Below are 22,435 nucleotides of genomic sequence, written 5' to 3' on the forward strand. Positions count from 1 at the left end.
ATCACTAAGGCACTAAGGAAACAGCTTCCTACCAGCAATTCTGTCCCTCTCGGTGCAGTGCCCATCAGCAGCTACGTGTGTCCTCCGCCGAGCTCTCACGGGTGCATCCCTGGGAAGGATGCTGCCCAGGGCTCTGCTCCCCCATACTCAGGACACAGCAGGGCCACTGATCAGGCTGGTGCTCAAGCCAGCGCCCCGGACCCCTGACCCCACAGGACGTGCTCTGGTGTGGGTTCCCCGCCTCCACACCAGTGAGTAAGCTGCTAGAGGGAGAAGGCTATGTGCCCACAGAGGCAAGACGACACCAACCAGGAGCCTTCGGGAGAAGCGGCTGGGCGAGAAAAGCACTGAGGTTTTCTTTTTCTGTTCCTTTTTTTTTCTTTTTTGCCCGAAGGGAGTGCCGCTTCCTGGGCTAGAGGCAAGCACCGGCCTGCAGCAGGGAGCTCGGGGCCCAGAGGACGGCCAAGGTAAGGTCCCTGCTGCCACGGCGGCGCGGGCCTCCCTGGCGGGGTGGGGTGCCAAGGTGTCCAGGTTGCCCACCATCTGGGACAGGGCGGGCAGCTGTGGGTTCCTGGGCTAAGGAGCCCCACACCCCGCCCAAACTGCCACTCCCTTCCCAGATGGATTTTGAAGCACCCCCTTCCAAGCTGGCCTCTGGCTCCCTGGCCAGGGAGAGATATGCTTACTTCTGCTATTCCTGCCTTTAACTCCCCTTCCTGCTGGGCCGTGCCAGTGCCACCAGGACGCCCCTCCAGGAGGCCCCACCGCCTCTGGGACACTCCCCCCATGCGTGCATCCCACAGATATTTATGGAGCATCCGCTGGGTCCCGGGATCCAAGTCACGCCCCTGTGCTGAGCTTGACTTGGCACAGACTCTGACTCTGAAACTCAGCCTCAGGCCGGATTCAGGGGGCTGCCTGGCTGAGAGCACCGTGTTTCCTCACAGACCTCAGACTCCCCTGCAGTGTTAAGGACCTGGTTGGCTCCGGGGACGTCAGGCCCAGTGAGCTCGGGTTTCTAAAGCACTGGGGCCCCACCAAGAAGCAAGGCTCATACAGTGTAGTTTGCTCTTTCCCTGGCATCACACACCAAGGTCGGGGGGTCCTGCTTGGGGTCTTTCCCTGAGCGGTTTTGGTGGGAACCGGGTTCCTGAAGTAGAGGATGAGCTCTGGGCTGCATGGGCCCTGGTGCGCCTGGGACTCGGCCCCACAGAAGCTCATCTAGCTGAGAATAAGGCCTTTGGGCCAAGCAAGGGGTCCTCTCTGCAGCTCAGGAGTGACAAACCTGGGAGCCCTGGTGACCAGGGTGCCTAGTCGAGAGGGGTCGGCACCAGGAGCAAGCTTTCTGGGAGCCCCTGATTTGTGTGGAAAGCTCTGTGCACCTGAGAGTGGCCGCAAGAGGAGAGTATGGTGGCCGCATGGACAGTTCGGTCCCCCAAGGACTGACATTCTTGGTGAGCGGAGCCCCCTGGGATGTACCAGGCACAGAGAAATATGCAGGCAGGTCTGGGGCCTCCGGCCATGGCAAACCCACTCTGTGCATAATTCCCAAGAATGACCAGGAATGCCCCCTGTCCTGGAAGAGCCCATGGGACCAGAGTCAGGATGAACCCAAGTGTCTCCCACTCAATTAATCCCCATACCTGGCTCCAGGAAGAGGAAAATGGGAGTATTTACTAGCCGTGGGGTTACCAGCTTTGGGCGTATTCCCAGCTCCTGGAGAAAGGCCACTCCAAGCCTGGCGGTGCCCCGTGTATGCAGAGCTGAGCAGCAACTGGTGCCCAGGTGGGGACAGAGTGGCAGAGGCTGGGGAGCACCGGACAAACAGCAGGCCAGCAGGGTGGCAGCTGGCCGGCCCAGGAGGGAGCGGAAGGCAGAGGCCAGGAGGAGAGGAAAAGCTCAGGGAGGACTCAGGACGACGGCTTTCTTATACCTACCGCCTTGGTGGGAGGGCCGGGCTGGGCGGAGGCGGAGACCCTGAGAGACCTCATTCCTCACCGGAACGGCCCCAGAGGCGCCTCTGCGCACTGTGTCCTGGGCGCAGAAGGCAGGAAGGACTCATGGGAAGCTGACCTGTGGCTGGAAGTGGAGCCCTTCCTGTAGGATGCATTCCACACCTGAGTGGGAAGGAGACTCGGGCAGTAGGAAGGCTGCTAGCAAACCTCATTAGCAGGCCTTCTGCAGCCTGTCCCTAAAAGAAGTGGAGTAGCCAACAGGTTGGAGTAGAGCATGGAAAATGGAAGCTTCGGAAGAGCTCTCAACTTCCTGAAGCAGGGCTGACCCTCCTGCCCGGGGTGAACAGGCCGACTGGTCCTGGGAAGCTGCCCCTTCCAAGCTCAGCCCGAGGGCCCACTGGGGGCTAAGGTGAGAGGTGTGAGGTGTGGGATAAAGGGGGACTTGGCTTTTCTGGGCAGGGTGTGGGCTCTAGGCAGCACTAGGTGGTGGCCACTGGCACCTTGTTCTGGCTCAGTCGCTTGCAGGCAGGAAAGAGCTATGGCCTGACTACGAAGTACCAAACACCGGTGGCAGGATGGGGGATACTGGGGTGGAGTGCTGGAGCCCTTGCCCCGGGGGAACTTACAGGCTTCAACAGAGCAGTGGAAAGGAAAGCTGAACAGGACAGACTTTCATACCCTGGGGAGAATTAGCATGGAGGCAGGGACCATTCCCTCGCAACTGCAAGGGGCCACATCAGCCCCAGCAAAAGGACACTTACACTGGTCAGCATTTTCTATAAAACCTCACTCTGACCCACCAGGCAGTGCAGAGACTTTACAGGGGGACAGTGATGACCTTTTTTTTTTTACACCTGTGGTTTCTCTGTGGTTAAACTTTCCCCCTCGAAGTGCTGCCTCAGTCAGCAAACACTGGCACCTTTCAGCCTGGCTCTGGTTTGCCTGAGTTTGCCAAGCACTTGGGCCCCGGGCCTCTGGCTAGCGGGGTGAAGTCAGGGCTGTGTTCTCTGTCCCGTGGACTCAGTGGGGCCTGGGTCTGTCTGAGCTGGAGCTGCTCCGCACCTGCTCAGGCCAGGCACTCAGGCTGCCCAGGACCTGGGGGCGGCCTCTGCGTGCTCAGAGAAGCAGGCCCAGGAAGCTCAGGTCAGCTGGTTCGTTCGTTGTTCTGGTCTCTGACCCCCGTGCACCCGGAACCCAGCCCACTCACCCCAGGGCAAATAGCAATGAACCAGTCACCTTGCTCAAGGCCCCTGCTGCTTGCCTGTCCACCCAGCCCCTGAGGCTCCTGAGTGCTGCAGCGGTGGCAGCGGGGTTAAAACCGGGAGGACTGGTTCTCTGGTTCAGTCCTGGCATGGGGCCTCCAGCCTCCATTTTCTTTCTTCCGGCTTCGAATGAGGCTCCATATGGAATTGTGCAAGAAGGCACAGAGAGTGCAGGGAGCCGGGGACCAACTGTGCATCCAGAGCACGGTCTCGGGTCAGTGGGGAGGAGCGCAGAGGAGGAAAAGGGCTGCCCCAGAAAGGAGCTAGCCGCCTCGGACTGCTGTAGTACATTCAAGCCAAAGGGAGGCCCAAAGAATGTTTAATGCAGCCTTCATAATTTCATAGAGGGAAACAGAACCCAGAGAAGGTAAGTGGGGTCCTAAGATCACAGAACTAACTGGTGACAGAGTCAGCTTCAGGCCTGGAGGTCCTCGCCTCCCAGTCTAGGTTGCCTTTCCATCAGCAGTATTAGCAAACGCACCCCCAAGCAGGGACAGGTGAGAGCTGCCAGGTAACAGGATGGCTTGAGAGAGGCGGCCTGGCCTAACACAGTAGGAGGACAGGTCCCCTTACTCCTCTGTGCCTCCTGCCCACCCCGAGCCCCTGCATCTCGATGGACCTGGAGCCCCAGCTCAGCCCACGCTTATTCACCAGTGCCCCCCAAGAAGAGGCCCGGCCCACTCCTGGGACCCGCCCACTCTCTGATAAACAGATCCAGCTAATTTGTAAATGGATAGACTCAATTTCTTGTCCCAGGAAGCATTTTACATTTTAAACAGAAGCCTGTTAATGTCTTAAGCCAAAGGAGGGGGTAATGATAGTAGTATCTAGGGATGAAAGAGATTCTGGGGCAGACCCTGAGCGGGAGGAACACAGGAGACCTTTTACCTCAGGTAGTCTTTTCACCAGTTATATACCATGACCCCAGGCAGGAATTTAAACACCCACCATCAGAGGTCAGATCCCAGAAGCAGGTGGCCTGTTGTCTGTCATTTGTCTCCCTGACCCCAGGCACGAGCTGGACAAGAAGTCTTTTATATTCCACTATAGTGGGGTTTGTTGGAAGATGGGGTGTCAGGGGTCAGGCAAGGTGGAGAAAGGTAGAGGTCTCGGACCCTGGGAAAGGGTGGAGCCAGACCCAGGGGCAAGAATGCAAGGCCAGGCAGTTAGCAAGCATATGCAGGGCTTCTGTAGAGGACAGGACGGTCAGACAGGAGGAGGGGCTGCCTCAGATGGTCCATCATCCCAGCAAGAGCCACTGGGGAGGGCGGGGCAGTGCACACCAGGACCCTTTGCCTCAGGGTTCACATGAAGTTCCCACAGGCCCACCCCAGGGCAGTCAAGGTGTGGTCCAGAGATTAAAGAAGGAAAGACCCTGAGAAAGGATGGCAGTAGCTGCCTGCCCCACCCGCTACCCTAGGACCCTCTAAGCAGAGCCCAGCCCAGCCAAGTGGTAGTTAGGTCATGCCTTCTAACCCAGGGCAGACGCAGAAGGTGGAGTTCCACAAGCTCTGCAGCAAGTTCCCATGAGGCCACGTGGCCCAGAGCCTGTGAACTTCGTGCATTTAGAGCTAAGGTGTTCCCCCCAGATGATTGTGGATGGGGCTTGGGCAGCCAACATCATGCTTCCTGAGACTCTTTCCTTCCCTGGACTCTGGCTGGGGCTCTTACCTGGTCTGGCACAAGCCTTCCACTCCCCCAACTCACCTGTCCTTCCTGAAAGTCAGGCCCTGGGCTCCAGGGCGTGGGTGCCAGTCGCAACCCTGCCCTGGCCTTAGACTGGGGGCAGCTGCTGGAGGCTCAGAGCAGAGAGGAAAGGACGATGAAGGGCATCCATTCAGGAAGCTTCCCAGCGGTCAGTTCTGCCAGCAGAAATGCCAGCCAGAGAGCTGAATTGCCAGCAACAGACAGTTGGATGGAACTCTGGAGCCCATTAAGAGCAGGGGCTGCGAAGCGATCATAGTGAGAAGATATTAAAGGAATTCATCATGTCTCTAAAATGAGTGTCCTTAGCACAGAGGTAGCTCCTTCTGTTGCCACCCTCCCCAGCGTAGCTCATGCCCCCATGCACCCGGGAACGGTGCCACAGCTTGCCCTGCCCCTGCTTTAGCTCCTTGAGGTGGGTGGACAGTGGCTTCTGCATCTGGGTGGCTCACCCCAGGTCACCAGATCCCTTTGGAACTATCAGGCAAGTTCAGCTGCCAGTGTCAGTTTTCATTTAGGGGAGACAGGCCTATATATTCTCATTGGCACAGGAAGCCTAGTACATATATACACTTGAGAAAAAGGCAGAAAGAGGATGGAGGCTTCTGGGTGTGGTCATTTCCTTCTGCTGAAGTTCAGGGTGGCAGAGGGACACATCTGTCCGGCGGCCAGGCAGGAGAGTCCAGTGGACTTTCCCCGAACACCTAACTGGGCCCAGATGGTGCTGCCAGCTGGAGCTGGGGTTCTCTCTCCAGGATCTGGAGTGGATAGACCTGTTGCGTTGATTTAATAGCAAGTTCTCCTGGAAGAACCCTGGGACTCTGCCCCCATGGCACACTAAACCGGCCTCCATTGCTCCCTGTGGCAGCTGTGTGCACGCATGGCGTGGGGGAGGGGAGTTTCCTCCTTGGTCCCTTCAGCAGCTGTGAGGGCCGAGGGCCAAGAACTCTCACCCTGTTTGGGGGTGCTGGTCCTTGGGGCCCCTGTACCCCAGTGCTCTAGACCTCATCATTCCACCACCTTCCCAAAGGAGAGGGGCACCCTCTCCCCCGCTATACACATCAAGAAGCTAAGGCTGAGACACGCTGGAAGTCTAGAAAGGCAGAAGGGCTCCAGTCCTGCAGGAACCCACGGTCTCTGCAGCTAGATTCTACCTCCTTCCTGCCTAAGGACCCCAAGGGCTTAGCAGCCTCAACTTTCTCAATTCACGCTCCCAGAACCTGAGAGGTTCGCACTGCCTCCCAGCCCCAGCAGCAGAGAGATGGATGGTCCCATCAGGGTGAGGGGCACTGGCCCAGGCCACCCCAAGAGCAGGAAGGGACAGGTGTGGGACAGCCCAAAAGAGAGGGGGAGGAAGGGATCTGCTCCAAAGAGTGCCTCTCTCCTAGGGCTGGGGGCTCAGGGTGAGTGGGCCTCTACCCCCCTGGAGCCCAGGCCCCAAGGGGCTCCTCCAAGCAGGTAGCAAGCAGGTGTGCAGCCCCACTTCCCCAGCAGTGACTGCATGTGGGCCTGATGGCGCCTGGCCCATTTTGGGTCTGTGAAGGACAGATGGCTTGATTCAGGGACTTCAGGCAGGGTGCTGGCTCATGACTCAGTGAGAGGGTGGTGGAAACTGAGGCCCCCCTCTGCCCCTCATACCCAGGGCCATGTGGGCATCCTCATGCCCTCATCAGAAATGGAGGAGGGATATCCCCACCCCACCTCCCGACTTCTCTGTGTCACATGACATACCCGTCCTGGGTGGCAGGCAGAGTTGGCACTAAGAGGCAAATTACCAGCACCTCCCCCACCAGCTGCTCCCAGGGACCTGACCCCACACGGTCAAGTCATATCAGACAGTCCCTGGCACCGGGAACCTCTGAGCAGGACAGAGTTAAGAGAACGGACTGGGGACAGATACCCTTGGGTTGAAATTCCGGCTCCACCGCTCAAAAGCTATAAGACCCTGAGCTGATTCCTTAACCAGTCTGAGCCTCATCTGTTTCCTCATCTGTAAAATGAGAATAATAACAGTATAGTACTTCTGTCCCAGGGTGGTTGTAAAGACTTGAGTGATGACACGTGTAAATAGCTTAGCATGGGGCCTGGCCCACCTGAAGCATTCAGTAATCAGCAGGCATTATTATTACTATTATTCGAGAAGGGCAGTCATCCAGAGAAAGGACACTGAGGAAGCTTTTCAAGTCACAGAGCAGAAAGGTGCCAGGAAAGGATAATGTGTTTGTGTTTCTAAACCACAAGTTGATCTGTATCTTTCCTCTTTGGCCCTACCCCGGGTTCTCAGCCCTGGCTGTAGGTACTCAGATGTTACAACAGGCCCCAAGAGCCACAGGCTGAGAGCCAGGCAGTGCTTGCCCTGCCCATGTGCCCTCCCTGACAGCCTCCCAGACCAGGCTGGTTGACCAATGCCCCAGAGCTGGCAGAGCTCCGAGCGCCATTGCCCACAGTGAAATGCCACTTCTCAGTGCCCCTGTCCAGCACTCCTGCCCAATTTGTGCAAAGGCAGTGCGTGGACAACGCCCTTGACCAGAAGGCCTATGCCAGCTGCCAAGGCTCTTCAAAGGAGGGTGTGCCTGGTCCCTCTCCCTGCACTTGGCACGGCAACCTGGGAATAGGCCAGAAGAAGGCATGTGGATGCTGGAGGAGAAGCTGTCTCTAGACTGTCCCTGCCACTTCCTGAACTGTTCTGCCCCCTCCTCCTGGGCAGGGCCGAGTTGGGTGTGGATCAGAAGAAGATGGAGATGGGGGTGGGGGGAGAGTCACACACAGAAATTAATCACTCAGGACCCATTCTGCACATCCCAGCCATTCCAATATGCAGACGGTCATCCAACCCTCTGCAGCCGACCCGCCGTAGACCCACCTGGAAGGGCAGAAATGTGGGGTTGTGATGCACCCAAGAGGCCCCCTACTCTAGTCTGGTATCCACTATGGGAACCTTTTCTCTAGCATATCTGACTGACAGTTATCTGCTTCTTGAATACGTTCAGGGATGGGGGATTCATTACCTCCTCAGTCAGTCTTATTTGGGAGTCCTGTCTCTCTCAAGGCACCAAATGCCATTGCAGCTCTCAAAGGTGAGAGGCCCCCAAGGTACCCTAGACTCTCTCCCTTTGGGGTAAGGAGGGGACTGGGTGTGTAGCCTTTTTGGGATACCCAAGCCTGAATTAAACCAAATTAAATACCAGTTCATTTCTGATAATATTCTAATGTTCACACTTTATTGTAGTGTAACAGTTCAAAAGTACTGCTTGGAGCCGTGGTTTTGGTATATAAGGTATTTGTATCGAAAGGAAATAATTCATGTGTGTCAGTAAAAAATAATTGAGGGTGTTGATTCTAGGTTCAATAAAGTAATGCATTTCATTCTAGCTTTGGTTCTTGGTTCATTTCAAATCCTCAGCAGCCAATTCCCATACCCACCCCCCAACCCAGCACAACCTCCTTCCCATAGCCAGCGCGTCTCCACCTGGCATCACCATGCCTTCCCCGGGAGGCTGAGGACATCAGGGCTTTGGATGCAGCCAGACAGGGTGCAGGCCTGTTTGGGGTAGTGAATTCCCACTGGCCACCTCAGCTCTGTTTGGTGGGAGCCTAGAGTAAACTGTGCATAAGCAATTGAGCCTATAATGCAAATTCTTTATCCATAAATTGCACTGATATGTCTAAAGAATCAGTGAATAAAAACAATACATGGCAATAGTGACCTCAGTACCTAAAGTTTGAGGTGACCAACAATGACAGAAATTCCTCCACTTCCTCCTTCGGGGCAGCCATCTGAGGTCTAGATATACTGAATTTCCATGCCAGACTCCCCTCAGCACTCGGGTGGACACCGTCCTCCCTGGGGACCTGGAAGTCTTCCCACTTCCTTGTTTGGGGAAGAGACAGATGGCCCCTGCCCTCCTCCACAACATATAAACACAGGAGAAACCACCCTCCAATCCAGAAGCAGGGCAAAGGGCAGCCCAGAGTGAGCCACTTGGGACAGCCATCCTAACCCTAGGCCAGGACACTGCTGGGGACAGCTAGGAGATGCTGACTCTGGAACCGTGCCTTATCCTCTGTTTGCGGGTGCAGGGCTCCTGGAAGCTTTCTTTTCCTAGAGGTCCCTTACAATCCTGAGGCCCGAGGGCTCTCAGTACTGATCAGGGTCTGACAAGGGCATTGGAATCTCTTTAAATCCCACTTTTCTGCCTGCACAAGGGGGCTAACCCAAGACAGCCGTAGGGCCTTGTCGCGCGATGGGACAGGACAGGCCAAGGTGGTAGGTTTCAGGATTCCAGCCGGGCTCTCCAGGGTGGGCGGGCGGGACGCGCCGCCCGAGTGTGCGTCGGCAGTGCAAATTAAGGAGCTAATTACACAGAGACGCTCGGCGGACAGTCCAGGTCAGGCCTCTAGGCCGCAGCCCAGGGTCCGAGGGGCCACGTGTACGTCACAGCGGGCGGCTGGGGCCAGCACCGGAAGGCAAAGGGCCGGCGGGAGCCGGAGCCGAGCGGGTAGGGGGAAAGGGTTGAGAAAGGGGGTGCCCCTCGGGCAGGGAGGCTCCTGGCCGCGGCCCCTGCGCCCCTCGGCGGCTTTTCCCGGGCTCTGCGTTCGCGGCGTCCTACCTGAGGCCACACCCCGAAATCAAACTCGCGGCAGGTGAAGCCGGCGCTGCACAAACATGTAAGCGCGGCCTCCCCCCGTCGTTCCCGGCGCCTCCCGGCGGAGGGCGGGCCGGGCTCCCGCGGCCTCTCCCAGAGCTCCGGGCGCTTCCCGCTCGGCAGGTGGGTGCCCCGACCACCGGGGTGCTGCAAGCCCTGCCCGGGTAGGGGCCGGGGCGGGGAACAGGCCTCCCCTCACGCGCGGCTCCCGGTTCTCGGGTGTTAATTCCCCGAAGTGCGGGGCCGCCGGCGCGGGCCGAGGGGAGTCGGCGGCGCCGGCAGCGGACCTCGCTCCGCGTGGGCGCCCGGCCCTCGCGCCCAGGCTGGCGGGGGGCTTCGTCCCAGAGGGCGCCTCACTCGGGCGGCCGAGGCGGGGCCGGTGGCCGCGCTGGGTCGGAGCTAGGAGAGCAGAGTGGCCGGACGCGCTGAGCCCGCTGTCCCCTCGTCCCCGTGCGCCCTGCGGGGAGCCCGCCGCCTCCGCTGCTCGCTCGCACCTGAGAAGGTGGCTCAGCCGGAGGCGGGTGGCCGGGGGTGGGGGGCGGGGGGGCGGGTTCCCAATGCTCTGGATTCCGGCCAGTCGCGAAATCCGCGGGGACACTTACTACATCGGCCACAATGAATTTCTGACCTGTTTCCACCCAGGCCTCGGAGGACCGGCCCGCGAAGGTCCCCAGTTCCCTCTCCTCGGTGCCTGAGAACTCTGCCCACTGAAGAGAGGAGTCCGGAGAAAGAGGAGTCAGGGAAGGCGGCCCGGAGGTGAGTAGCCCTGGGAGGGTGTCCAGGGGCCTCTCGGGACCTCCGTGAAGGACAGGCCGGGACAGTGGGCGGGCAGGTGGCCCTCCTGGGCTGCCCCGTTCTCGGTACTGTTAGGCAGTGGTCCCTACTAGGTGCCATTTCTCAGTGCTTAGTGGATGTGCCTGGTTACTTCACCCGCCTCGGCCCACTGGAGGCGCGCAGGGCTTCAAATGCCCCGCCCTGGCTCCTGGCCTAGCCTCCGCCTGTCCTCCCGTCCGCTGCCGGTCAGGGGCGAGGCAGTGTCACCAAGGCCAGTGCACTAAATTCTTGTTCGGGAAAGAGGCTCCCAAACAGGAAGGGCAGAAGCAGGCCCAGCGTCCGTGCCGAGCAGACCAGGAGGCAGCCCCAGCCAGAGGTGCTGCTGGGCAGATCCCAGCCTGCCGTCAGCTCATTCCCCAGCTGCCCAACCTGCTAAAATCTCTCCAGCTTTGCCCACACCCAGTGAGTGGCATCCACCCCGGGAGGGAGATGCTGCTGGGAGCACCAAGGGCTAAAACATGAGGAGTTCCCAGGGTGTAGTCTGTGTTTTCTGTATCTTGCCCCATTCTGGTACGAGCTCTCCTCAGGCCATATATAGGACAGGGGTAGAGAACACATTTGGAACCAGAAAGAGCTGGGTTCGAATTCTGACATTTTGCCTTTGATTCCTTAAGCAAGTTTCTTTACTTCTCTCCCAACTTTAATGTCCTTATCTATAACATGGGGGTGATCATGCCTTCCTCATAGGGCAGTTGTGAGAAGTCACAGTGATAACTGATAAAGGAGAACAGCCCCAGCAGGAGGCTATCTGCCTAGCCTCCAGTTTTTGGAAAGGTTAAGCTCCCCGAGCCCTCCTCTCTGGGAGAACTTTGAGAATGGTCTGGCTGTGTGGCAAGAGATTGTGGAGGACATTAGAGCAAAGCAACGGGAATAAAGTGATGGCAGAGGGTCTGTGCAGGGTGGGTAGTAAGGTGGCCCCAGAGAAGGGGCCATTTCTGGAAGGGAATCCCACTTTGGAAGCAGAAACAGCAGCGTGCTCTGTACACATCACACAGCTTCATCTGTCCATAGGTGACCCTGGACACACTGTTACCACCTGTGCAGCCTGGGACAGAGAGAGAGACTCTGGCTTGAGGCTTCCAGTCCTATCTCTGCCCAGAGTAGTTGTGTGATCTGGGGCAGGTCATTTGACTTCTCTGGGTGCACTAGGCATGGTGCAAGAGCTTGGAACTTGGATTTGATTCCCAGCTGCACACTCACCATATCAGACAATTACTTCTCTCTCAGCCTTAGTTTCTTCACCTGTAGAATTAAGCTCATAAGACCTACCTCGTAGAGTCGTGACCATTAAATGCAGTAATGAAAAGCGCCTACTACAGTGTCTGACACATGCGAGGCACTTTATACACGTGTATGTGTAGCTTCCCTTTCTCAGCTCCTCCTTCCTCTCCCCAGTCACTTGCCATTCTTAAAACGCACCCAGTAAAACAGGTTTGGCCCATGTCACTGCAGTATTGTGAACTTGGAGTGAGGAGGGGAACAATATAGTGATACAGAAGGTTAAGGGCTGTGAAAACATAATCTTTTTGTGACTAGGGGACTTAATCCTGTGACTTGGGGACTCTGGAGATTCTTTCTGGCTAGGCACTGAGGGCTCTGTGATGAGGTCTCGAGCCTCTGTATGTGGAAGCTGTTGAAAATCTGGGGTAGGCTTCCCTGGTGGCGCAGTGGTTGGGAGTCCACCTGCCGATGCAGGGTACGCGGGTTCGTGCCCCGGTCCGGGAAGATCCCACATGCCGCGGAGCGGCTGGGCCCGTGAGCCATGGCCGCTGAGCCTGCGCGTCCAGAGCCTCTGCTCTGCAATGGGAGAGGCCACAACAGTGAGAGGCCCGCGTACCGCAAAAAAAAAGAAAAAAGAAAAAGAAAATCTGGGGTAGTGAAGAGGTGGCTGGCCTGCAGCTCTCCCAGTCTTCACTCCTCCCTTGGAGATTATGCCATGCCCAGGAAACCCCAGTGCTGCGGACTGGGGAAGCGGTTAGGATTCCAAGTACAGTGAACAGAGGTCAGAGGGCTGCTCTGGCTTGAGCCGCTGCCGGGCGGCGGCAGCACAGCACTTGCAGGCTGGAGCTGGGCCCAAAAGGCAGGCCTGAGTCAACATTGACCTTCCCTGGCTGGCCAGCCTAGCTCTTCGGCCTCTCACTCAGCTGGAGTGTTGACACAAGTGATTGAATGAGACTTATTATCATATTCATTTCAACAACAGCCCCATTATCTTTCCCCTGGGGATTCACTGGGACCTGTAGTGTGGGAATGACAACAAGGGTGGGGAGCCCGGACATTTTGGCGTGTTCTGTGCACAGTGCCCCCGGCCCTGCACACTCAGCTTCTCTCTGGGCCACTCGAGTGCGTCAGAAGGACCTCAGGGTACTGCTCTACATCCCGGGGATGCTCCACACTTCCACACAGCGGCCCTGGGAAGGTCTTAAATAGTGCCTGTGGGCAGTGGCAGTAAGGGCCACAGCCTGGGTCTAGGCCCCATCCACCCTACAGGGGACAACTGGGCAGAAGAGCAAATGAAATTCTCTTCAGGCCCTTCCCCTGGTATATTTCTAGGGGACAGGAAGAGTGCTGGGGTGCCACCTCTCATGTCACGTGAAGAGGGCAGATGGCAGGCCTGGACCCCTGGTGGAAGCTGAGGGAGGACAGAGCTCAGCCCCACATGAAGGATGAGCTGTGAGGGGACAGAGAGACAGAGGGCAGGGGCCTCCGAAAGGGGGAGGAGCCCCCCATCACTGAATTCATTGGAGCAAGGTGAGAAGGCCGTGGACCAGCTCCTGTCGGGAGTGCCACCGAGGGATTGAAAATTGGGCAGGGGCGAAGGGGAGGCCATACCCCATCAGTAAGTCCCACAGGTGGGTGGTGCAGGTCAGGATGGGGTCTGGCAACATCTATTTGGAAAAGCCAGCTAAACTGCACGAGAGCAAGGATTTTGTTTTGTTCACCATGGTCCCCAGAGCCTGGAGCAGAGCAGATGCACAGCAAATTAATTTATCAAATAAGTGAATGAATAATATAATTTCATATTTAAACTAACTCCAGAAACTAAAATTTGAGAAAGATCTTCCTGGCTGATGAGAATATTCCAATGAAAGACTGGCTTCTGTCCAGGATATTCTCAACCAGGGGCCTTCGAGGCACATTCCTTTTCACGGAAAGGTGTGGGATGTCAGTTCCCAAAGGGCGTTATGAAGAGGTTGGGCAGCAGACCTCGGGGTGGAAGGGCCCAGCTCTGGAGGTGGCAGGGTCCTCCATCAGCCCCTCTGTGACTGGATGGTGGCAGTAGTGGGGGTACCTTTGTAAGTGCTCTAGGACTCAGGGGCTTACCTCTATCTCGATGTCACAGAGCGTCTTGCGTGGGTCTGAGAATGACAGGCTGGGGTGGTGGAAGGTGACAGCTAACTGCAGCCTTGTTCACATCTGGATCAGACTAACAGGGGTCTTCCCCTTCTTTGCTGCTCCACTTGGGCCAATCACTTAATCTCTCTGAACAAGGGTTTTCTCATCTGCATAATGGGTACAGTCATAGGCCCACCTCCCCGGCTTGCAGCGAGGATTCTGTGCGTGAAATGCTCAGCCCAGAGCCTGGTGCTTATACTAGGCACTCCCTGAGTGACAATTACAAAAAATACCCAAAACAGCCCCTCCAACTAGGACAGATGCTGTTTCTTTCCTCACTGTACCTGGAGACGCTGGCAGAAGTGAATAAGTCCATGCCCCTGTTGGCCCCGGAAACGCTGAGGCTTAGAAAGGAAGAGTGGGCCAGGATCACAAGCGGAGCTCAGGAACGCCGCGCCCCAGGTCCACGCTGAGCCCGCACTCAGCCCTGACAAGCCGACGGTGCCTCCCTCAAGGGGGGCATAGGCATGCACCCCACTCTCACTCTCTGGCCCTCAGAGGGAGCAGGGCCCCAGGTGCAGCTGCCTTCTCTCTTCCCACTCGTCTGGAAATGGAGGGGAATCCCACCAGCCTCATCCTAACAGACAGTTTACATCCCAGAACTCACACAGCCGACCAAATCCTCCTCCCCTCAGAGTGGCTGCAAGCTCCTTCAGACTTGCTGTCTGGAAACCACCTTCCCAGCCTGTAGGGCGTTCTTGTGAATCCCTTCAGTGGGCTGAGTGTCCTTTCCTTGAAAGGAATTCGATGTGTGGGAACAGCCAAAACTCACTGGAAGCCGGATCTAGGCGGCAAGGCAACCTCGTTGGACACCAGCTCTTCTGGTGAAAAGCAGAGGCCACAGGTTAGGAAAACACTTGATGCTGGCCCAAGATGGGCCCCAAAATTGATTCCCAGGAGGACTTCTGAAAGTCCTGGAGCACATCTATAACAGGCGGTTTCACTTCCAAGGGTCTGCCTCAAATGGCAGTGCTCACTGGAAAGTCTGTGCTCTGGTTTGAGGTTTAAGTGCAGACTCATTTCTCCATGGTTCTGGTTGGGGAACCAACAGCTTGGTGGCCCTGGAGCCCCAGGCCCTGGCGGACGGATGTCTCCTCCCCAAGAGGAAAAGCAGTTTGAGGGGGTGACCCACCCAGCACAGCTATCTGCTGTCCCTGTTGTAGACCCTGGACCAGCTGAGCCACAGTGCCTGGTCTGGGGGCCCTCACCACCCAGACCCCATGGTACGGTGGGACACTAGCACAGGCCTGCCGGTTGCCTGACTTGAGGCTGAGACCCTACTGAGGGGACGTGGACCTGTGCTGGAGAAAATACCCTCCTGCTGTTTCTGCGGCTCTTTCCATGTGTGCCAGGCCCTGACATCACAGCTGCCAAGGCGAGCTCCTTAGAACACCCCACCACCACCACTGCAGGGCAAAAAAAAACAGACAGACAAGCCCTGGTTCCAAACAAAGTAAGGGTCAGACTGCAAGTCAAGACAGCGCCAGTCTCCCTTGGCCTCTGACTCACAGATCAGCCCAGGAAAGAACCTAGTAATCTTGATTGAGGGAGCTGGCCCGGGCCCGTCCCCTTCTACACAGACTGCCCAGCCCCCTTCCTGTTCACAGAGACCCCTGGGAAGGAGATTAACAATAGCCCGAGTCCCTCTGAGTGGGCATGGTGGACGGAGCAGGGCTTTGGAACCAGATCTGGGTTTAAACACCAACTCGGTCATTTCCTGGTTCTGTGACCCTGGGTAAGTTATTCAGCCTCCCTGAGCCTCATCTGGATTTGTGGATAATAATAATAGCTCCTACCTCCCAGGCTTGTTGTGAGGATTAAATTAGTTGGTGCTTGGAAAGGGCCTAGCAGGTAGCATGTAGCTCAAGAAAAGTTACTTCCCTTTCTCTCTGGAGTCTCCTGCTCCTCTGACATGATAGTCCCACCCCTCAGTGACCCCAGGCCTGTGGCTCCCTGAACTCTCCCACCACCTCCACCCTCAGTTTTACTGGGTGTGACAGCATTTCCTCCAGAAGCCTCTGCCAGGAACTGACCTGCTCCCCATCTGCCAGGCTCTGGCTGGAGGAAGCAGCCTCAGCAGGAGCTGTGCCGCGGGGGGGTGGGGGGGGAGGCTTCCTTCTAAAGCTGGTTGGGGCAGGGCTCTCCCCTCCCCTCCCCTCCCCTCCCCAGTGATGGGCATCCTTCTCTGGTCCAGTCATGGGCCAGCCTGCTGGCTGGAAGGTGATGTCCTCGGCCATTCTCAGAAGAGGAATGTTCAAAGCATTCCTCAGTCGTAAAGGTGCATCCCAGCCTGAGAAAGACTCCTCAGCACCTCCCCCCACTGCATTGAAGGGACTCGGGAAGCGGAGGTCCCCCTGAGCCAGAGCTGGCGCCCTGCCTCTGCCCATTTCTACTTCAGTGGCCATGGCCCACATCATTTCTGTCAGGCTAGGCAGAAGGAAAGGCAGGGACTGGCTCTCTGAAGGAACAGCATCCTCCTTCCTCCTCCAGAGTACCTTCTTTAGGGAAAGCTCTTTCACTAGGTGAGTGGAGTGTGGATGCAAAGAGGTGGTGCTTCTCGGATGGCAGTTTTAAAGGCGGGCATGGCCTGATTAGATTTAACCTCACGGCTGACTCAGCACCCCCTCTCCCTCAGCCCCGAGGTCCTTGGGCTTGTCAGAAGGCGGGAAACTGGGTGAAAGATGGAGACCTAGGAATGGCAAGTGAGGGCCCCTCTCTGGGCATTCGTGTGTATGTCCAGGACATGGAGCTGGAGAGATGCAGGGGATGCTTGGGTCTCAGGTGATTGACACCCAGTGACCTGGCAACATCGGATACTTAAGCGGGTGAGTATCTCTTAGGAAACTCAGTGCTCGTGGATCACTCTTCTCTTTCTTTAAAAATATTTTGTTTTCTTTAGAAAGGCAGCCCATCATCTTTAAGGAAAGTTCAGAAGAGTAGAAAGATGGGGTAGGAGGAAGTCACCTGGAACCCCACCAGTCAGACACAACAACAATGAATATGTTGCTGTATTTCCTTCAAATATTCATTATATTCATACTGCATTTACAAATTAGTCTAGGTGAAATCTTTAGAAAGAATTTCCTACTCCTAACCTAGGCCTGCTTTGGACAAAGAAAACCTTGATAGTTTAATTTGTCCTCGGGACCCATGGGTGTGGATAGGTTTGGGCCCCAGCAGGTCAGGGGCTCCAGGAAAGCCCATCAAATTTGGGCTCACCACAGTCACTCACAGCAGACCTGGGGCAGGGGATGGCCAGACCAGGGGTTACCCTCTCTCCTGCCCCCCACCATCACTCCCACCAGCTTCATTATTTTTACCTTTCACATTTAGATCCAGTTAGTTTGGGGATAGGATATGAATTCATTTTTCCAGACTCCTTTTTTTTTTCATATGGATATCTAATTGCTTCACCTACATTTATGGAAAAGATCATCTGTTCCCTACCATACTGCAGTGTCACCTTGTCATAAATTAAGTGACCTTACGCGAGTGGGTCTATTTCTAGATTCTCTTCTGTTCCACTGGCCCCCTCATCAGTCTTTGTGCCAATTTCACACTGTATTAATTGTGGTTGCTTTATAATAAATCTTGATATCTAGTAGTGTAACCCTCCAACTTTGTTCTTCAAGATTGATTTGACTCTTCCTGATTCTTTATGTTTCTCTGTACATTTTGGAATCAGTTTGTCAATTTCTACCAAAAGAAGTATGCTGGGATTTTGATTGCCATAACTCTGTAGGTTAATTAGGGAATAATTGATATCTTTATAATATTGAGGCTTCCAATCTATGAACATTCTTTATCATCTTTAATGTTTGATATTTTTCAACGTAGAGACCTTGCGCATCTTTGATTCGATTTATTCCTAGGTATCTGATATTTTTCATGTAAAGTGGGAAAGGGTGTCTGAGGGGTTTTTCCCTAATAACACTTCTGACAGCAAATGAGAGGGTTTTTCTCCTCCTGAGATCATTTATCCAATTCTCTGACACCAACCGGGTGTTCAACAATTCAGTTTGATTCTGACACTAACTACCTGGATTAGCACAGACTCCTCAGGCTCAGCCCCACAAACTGCCCCCCACCTTGGACTCAGGTTCCAAGGCCCAGGTCCCCGTACCTCTGACCAGCTGGCTAATAATTGAGGTTCCCACGACCCCCTCCTCACATTTGATAATTTGCTAGGATGGCTGGTGGAAGTCAGGAAGGCACTCTAATATTACCAGTTCATTAAGATGCAACTTAGGAACACCCAAATGGAAGAGATGCATAACGCCTAGGGCAGGGTATGGGGGAAGGGTGCAGAGCTTCCATGCCCTCCCCAGACGCGTCGCCCTCTCAGGACCTTGAGGCGTGCACCAGCCCTGAATCCTCTCTCTGAGGGGTTTTTATGGAGGTTTCATTAAGTAGGCACAATTGATTAAATCATTGGTTATTGATGATTAACTCAATCTCCAGCCCCTCTTCCCTCCCCAGAGGTGGGAATGGGGAGGCTGAAAGTTCCAACACTCTTGTCACTCTGGGGATTCCAAGAGGTTTAAGAGCTCTGTGCCAGGAATAGGGGGCAGGGTGTGGGGTGTACAAAGACCAAACGTCTATTTCCCATTGTACCACAGCATCTTTTTTTAAATTTCATTTTCTATTTGTTTGTTGCTGGTATGCAAGAATACAATTTTTTTTTATATTGACCTTGAATTGGGGACTTCTAAAATTCACATTTAATCCCCAAAGTTTGTATGTAGATTTTTCTATGTACACAGTCATATTGTCCCAGGCAGTGTTGGCCTCACCATGGTTTTGGGCGAGTCCTGGCAGCCTCCCTTTAGGTGTGGATTTCCCGCTAGCTAAGTGGCTGGCTCTGATTTCTAAATCTCTACTCCCCCTCCCCCAAAGGCTGAGCTCAGTTCATTGCTTCTGTCAGCTCCCTACCTCCCCTGTAACCCCTGGATCCTAGGACTCTGCACTGTCCTTCTTTCTCCTCAGGCCCTTCCTGCTGCCTGTGGGAAGAACTTATTCTGGAATTGCTGTTAGGGTGGACTCAGGAGGGGCATCCCAGAGTCATGTAGACCATTTGCTAAAGATGCTTTGCAGGAACTTCCCTGGCAGTCCAATGGTTAAGATTCCATGCTTCCACTGCAGGGGGCGAGGGTTCCACTGATCCCTGGTCGGGGAACTAAGATCCCGCATGCTGCGGTACAGCCAAAAACAAAAAAACGAAAAAAAAAACAAAAACAAAAAAGATGCTTTCCCCGTGCATTCCTGCAGCAAACGCTGGGCCTTTGGGTGCGGCCAGGGAGTTGGGGCCAGGGATGTTCTGGTGGGGAGAGAGGGAAGTATTAGCCACCTGTTTTGCAACTCTAGGCTGTGTCCCTACACCTCCAGAAGGGTTTACAGAGTGGGGAGGAGAGTGAAACCATCAGCTGAGCTAATCCAGAGATAGAGGGTCTGTCAGGACAGAATTGCAGAACTGAGACTCTTCTGTAGCCAAAGACAACAGGGAGGAGGTCAGGCTTTACCAAGCCATGAAGAGTCTATGTCGTGGAGCGGTGACGAGGGCCCCAGAACAAGAAATCAGGAATGACCACTGCCAGGTGACTCCGAGAGGACAGGAGTTGGGCATCACTCCCAGGCTTGGATCTGCTCACCTTCTGATGTCTGCAGGGACCTGAGCTGAGAGACAGGATGCACGGAGAGGTAACATAGCAAGAGAAACAGCCCCTTTTTCCTGGGAATTCGCTCACTTAACACTCCCTAAACTCTGTGCATTATTTTTTATTAACCCCATTCTATAGATGAAGACACTGAGGCTCAAATCATTAAGGTAGCTCGCTCAAAGTCTCCCCAAATTAGTGGAAGACTCCCTGCAACTCACCTGTAACTCAAACAGTTATATTTCATCCCAAAGTCCTTGGTCCTTGGGGCTCCTGCACATGTGGCTTTGCCTGGTGGGAATGTTTGGTAGATTTCCTGAACCTCAAGGTCCCCAAAAGTGGCTGCCATTCCAAGAGGTATGACATGGATTCAGATTGATTCATGCTTGGTGGATGCCTAGTGGAGAGACTTGGCTGTTTGAGCCCCCTGCCTTCCCGAGTGGCACCAGCTGCCTCCCAGATCTGTGACCTGCTCCAGAACCTGTGAATGTGACCAGGAAAATTCTCCCTCTGGAGCAGGAAAAAAAAGAGAGTGCCATGGCACAGATCTATCCAGTTCTGTAGATAGATGAGTGATCCAAGCATTCAATTCAAGAAACACACATGTCTTGTTGAAACAAACCTAGAAGTGACTTTTCCAGCTGACACAAGAGCCCACTGAGTGTCCTTAGCACCCATCGCCCCACACAAATGCACTGAGCTATTCTGAGCCACTTCAAATACAATAGCATTCTAGTGGGTACCCCCAACCCTGTCTTCCATGTGGTCCCAGCCCCGGGCTCCCTGAAGGTGAGGCCAGAGCAGCACTTTAAGAGTCACTTTGCCTCCTGGGTCTCCAGTCTCCCTCTCTCAGATCTGCATGCTGGTGTCACTCAGAGCTGTTGTTAGAGCTTAATAGGGCCTAAGGCAAACCCAAACCAGCAAGGCAAGGGATGGAGATTTGACTGCAGGTGATGTTTTGTACAATCAGAGTTCTGAGACCAGAGAGAAGGGGACCCAGAGGGAGGTGGGCTCTCTCTTCCTGGAGAGCTTTTCCCCTAAGATAGCTGCCCTCACCCACCCCAGCAGTGCCCTTAGTTCAGGGCCTTTCCAGAATTAGGGCTGAGCACCTGGGGACCATAAGGGCCCTTTTAGTTTGGTCCCTGATGGGGCACCATGTCTCTGAATCCTCAGCTTGACTTTTTATGAAGTTGTATGTCACATTAGCAGTTTTTGGTTTTGAACCATCCTGGGACAAACCCGAGTTGACTGTGTTATAAAAGAAAGAAACAAACAAAAAAAAACCCTTTAACGAAAAATTGGATTCAATTTGCTAATTGTGTTTAGGATTTTCATTTATGTTCAGAATTGAAATTGGTTCAAATTTTCCTTTCCTTTTACTATTTTTCTAAATTTATTTATTTTTGGCTGTGTTGGGTCTTCGTTGCTGCACGTGGGCTTTCTCTAGTTGCGGCAAGCGGGGGCTACTCTGTTGCAGTGCGCGGGCTTCTCATTGCAGCGGCTTCTCTTGTTGCAGAGCACGGGCTCTAGGTGCGCAGGCTTCAGTAGTTGTTGCTCGCGGACTCTAGAGCGCAGGCTCAGTAGCTGTGGCTCACGGGCTTAGTTGCTCCGCGGCATGTGGGATCTTCCCGGGCCAGGGATCGAACCCATGTCCCCTGCATTGGCAGGCAGATTCTTAACCACTGTGCCACCAGGGGGCTTCCTTGTACTATTCTTATCTGGTTTAAGAATCAAGATCATACTTCATAAAATGAGTTTGTCAGCTTTCCTCCCTCTTCCCCACCCCCCTTTTACTTCTTCGACGGTGGAATGTTATTTGTCATGGGCTTTGGATCTTATAAATACACACCCCCCCGGGTCTGCCTCCTCAGCAGGGGACTTAGCGCAGATGAGAAGACAGACACCTCTTTTCCTCCTTTGTAGTCTGTGTTGGCTTATTTATGGGGCTTTTGCTGCTTCTGGGACTGCTCTGCGGGGAGCTAGCCATTTCCCTGAGGGAGTAGGCCTGAGAGGTGGGCCGGTGCAGGGGGTTGAAGTGGGGGAGGGAGTCTGGGGCCCCAGTACCCACTGCGGCCACCTGTCCTTCCCGGGGCCAGGCTCCTGTGAAGCCCCCTCTGGAACTCAGTCTGACCCTCCCCATGCAGGCACCATGTTCCGCAAGAAAAAAAAGAAACGCCCTGAGATCTCGGCCCCACAGAATTTCCAGCACCGCGTCCACACCTCCTTCGACCCCAAAGAAGGCAAGTTCGTGGGCCTCCCCCCACAATGGCAGAACATCCTGGACACACTGCGGCGACCCAAGCCCGTGGTGGACCCTTCACGCATCACCCGGGTGCAGCTCCAGCCCATGAAGGTGAGGCGGGCATCAGGGATGGCGGTGGGGGAGGATTCAGACCATGCCCCTTCACAGAGGGCTGCTGGCAAGACCACACAGGCACCTGAAGAACCACCTGATTTATCAGCTATCAGTTAGCCAGGATGTCTTCATTCCCTGCTAATCAGCCTCTCGTTCTCTCCCTGGGTGACCCAGGGAGGAGGATCCTGGGGAGTCCCTCTCCACAGGGTGGTAGGGTTGCCAGATTTAGCAAATAAAAATACAGGATGCCCAATACAATGTGAGTTTCAGATAACAAATAATCTTTAAGTATGTCCCATGCAAAATTTGGACCTGCAGCCCCTGTGGGGCTGGGGGCTGTCACAGACCCAGGGGATTAAGTTGTGTGGGTCAGGAGGGGTTGATGCAAGAGCCTGATAGGGATTGGGGTCAGGGCCCTGTCAGGGTTTGGAGGCCACAAAGCCATTATGTGTGGAGGAGAGCCCTGGACTGGTGCATGTCCCCTGGAAGGCCACACACAGACAGAGCTGGAGAACGGCAGCGGGCCCCAGGCAGGGCCTGCAGTCTCACCAGCTCCCGAAGCTCAGCGGCCGGCACCATCAGGCACGCTGGATTGAACGCCATGGCTACTCACCTGTCTGCCCTGCTA

At 55.1% G+C, this 22,435-nt stretch overlaps 1 protein-coding gene across 8 annotated transcripts in view; it reads left to right on the forward strand.

Moving 5' to 3' along the window:
* Positions 1-22,435, forward strand: part of PAK6 (p21 (RAC1) activated kinase 6) — a 34,694-nt gene that overhangs the window by 665 nt on the left and 11,594 nt on the right. Inside the window, exons 2-5 of one of the 8 annotated variants that reach the window (XM_033851441.2) lie at positions 395-467; positions 10,210-10,323; positions 19,285-19,494; positions 21,596-21,804. In XM_033851441.2, coding sequence (XP_033707332.1) covers positions 21,601-21,804 — 204 coding nt within the window. In that variant the 5' untranslated portion in view covers positions 395-467; positions 10,210-10,323; positions 19,285-19,494; positions 21,596-21,600. Of the gene's footprint in view, positions 1-394; positions 468-490; positions 2,365-9,550; positions 9,691-9,821; positions 10,070-10,209; positions 10,324-16,630; positions 19,495-21,595; positions 21,805-22,435 lie in introns of those variants that run through there. The other 7 variants (XM_073800737.1, XM_033851447.2, XM_033851446.2 and 4 more) reach the window with 7 other exon arrangements.

The sequence above is a fragment of the Tursiops truncatus genome, chromosome 2 (assembly GCF_011762595.2).
Source record: "Tursiops truncatus isolate mTurTru1 chromosome 2, mTurTru1.mat.Y, whole genome shotgun sequence".
In the NCBI taxonomy this organism is placed as follows: domain Eukaryota; kingdom Metazoa; phylum Chordata; class Mammalia; order Artiodactyla; family Delphinidae; genus Tursiops; species Tursiops truncatus.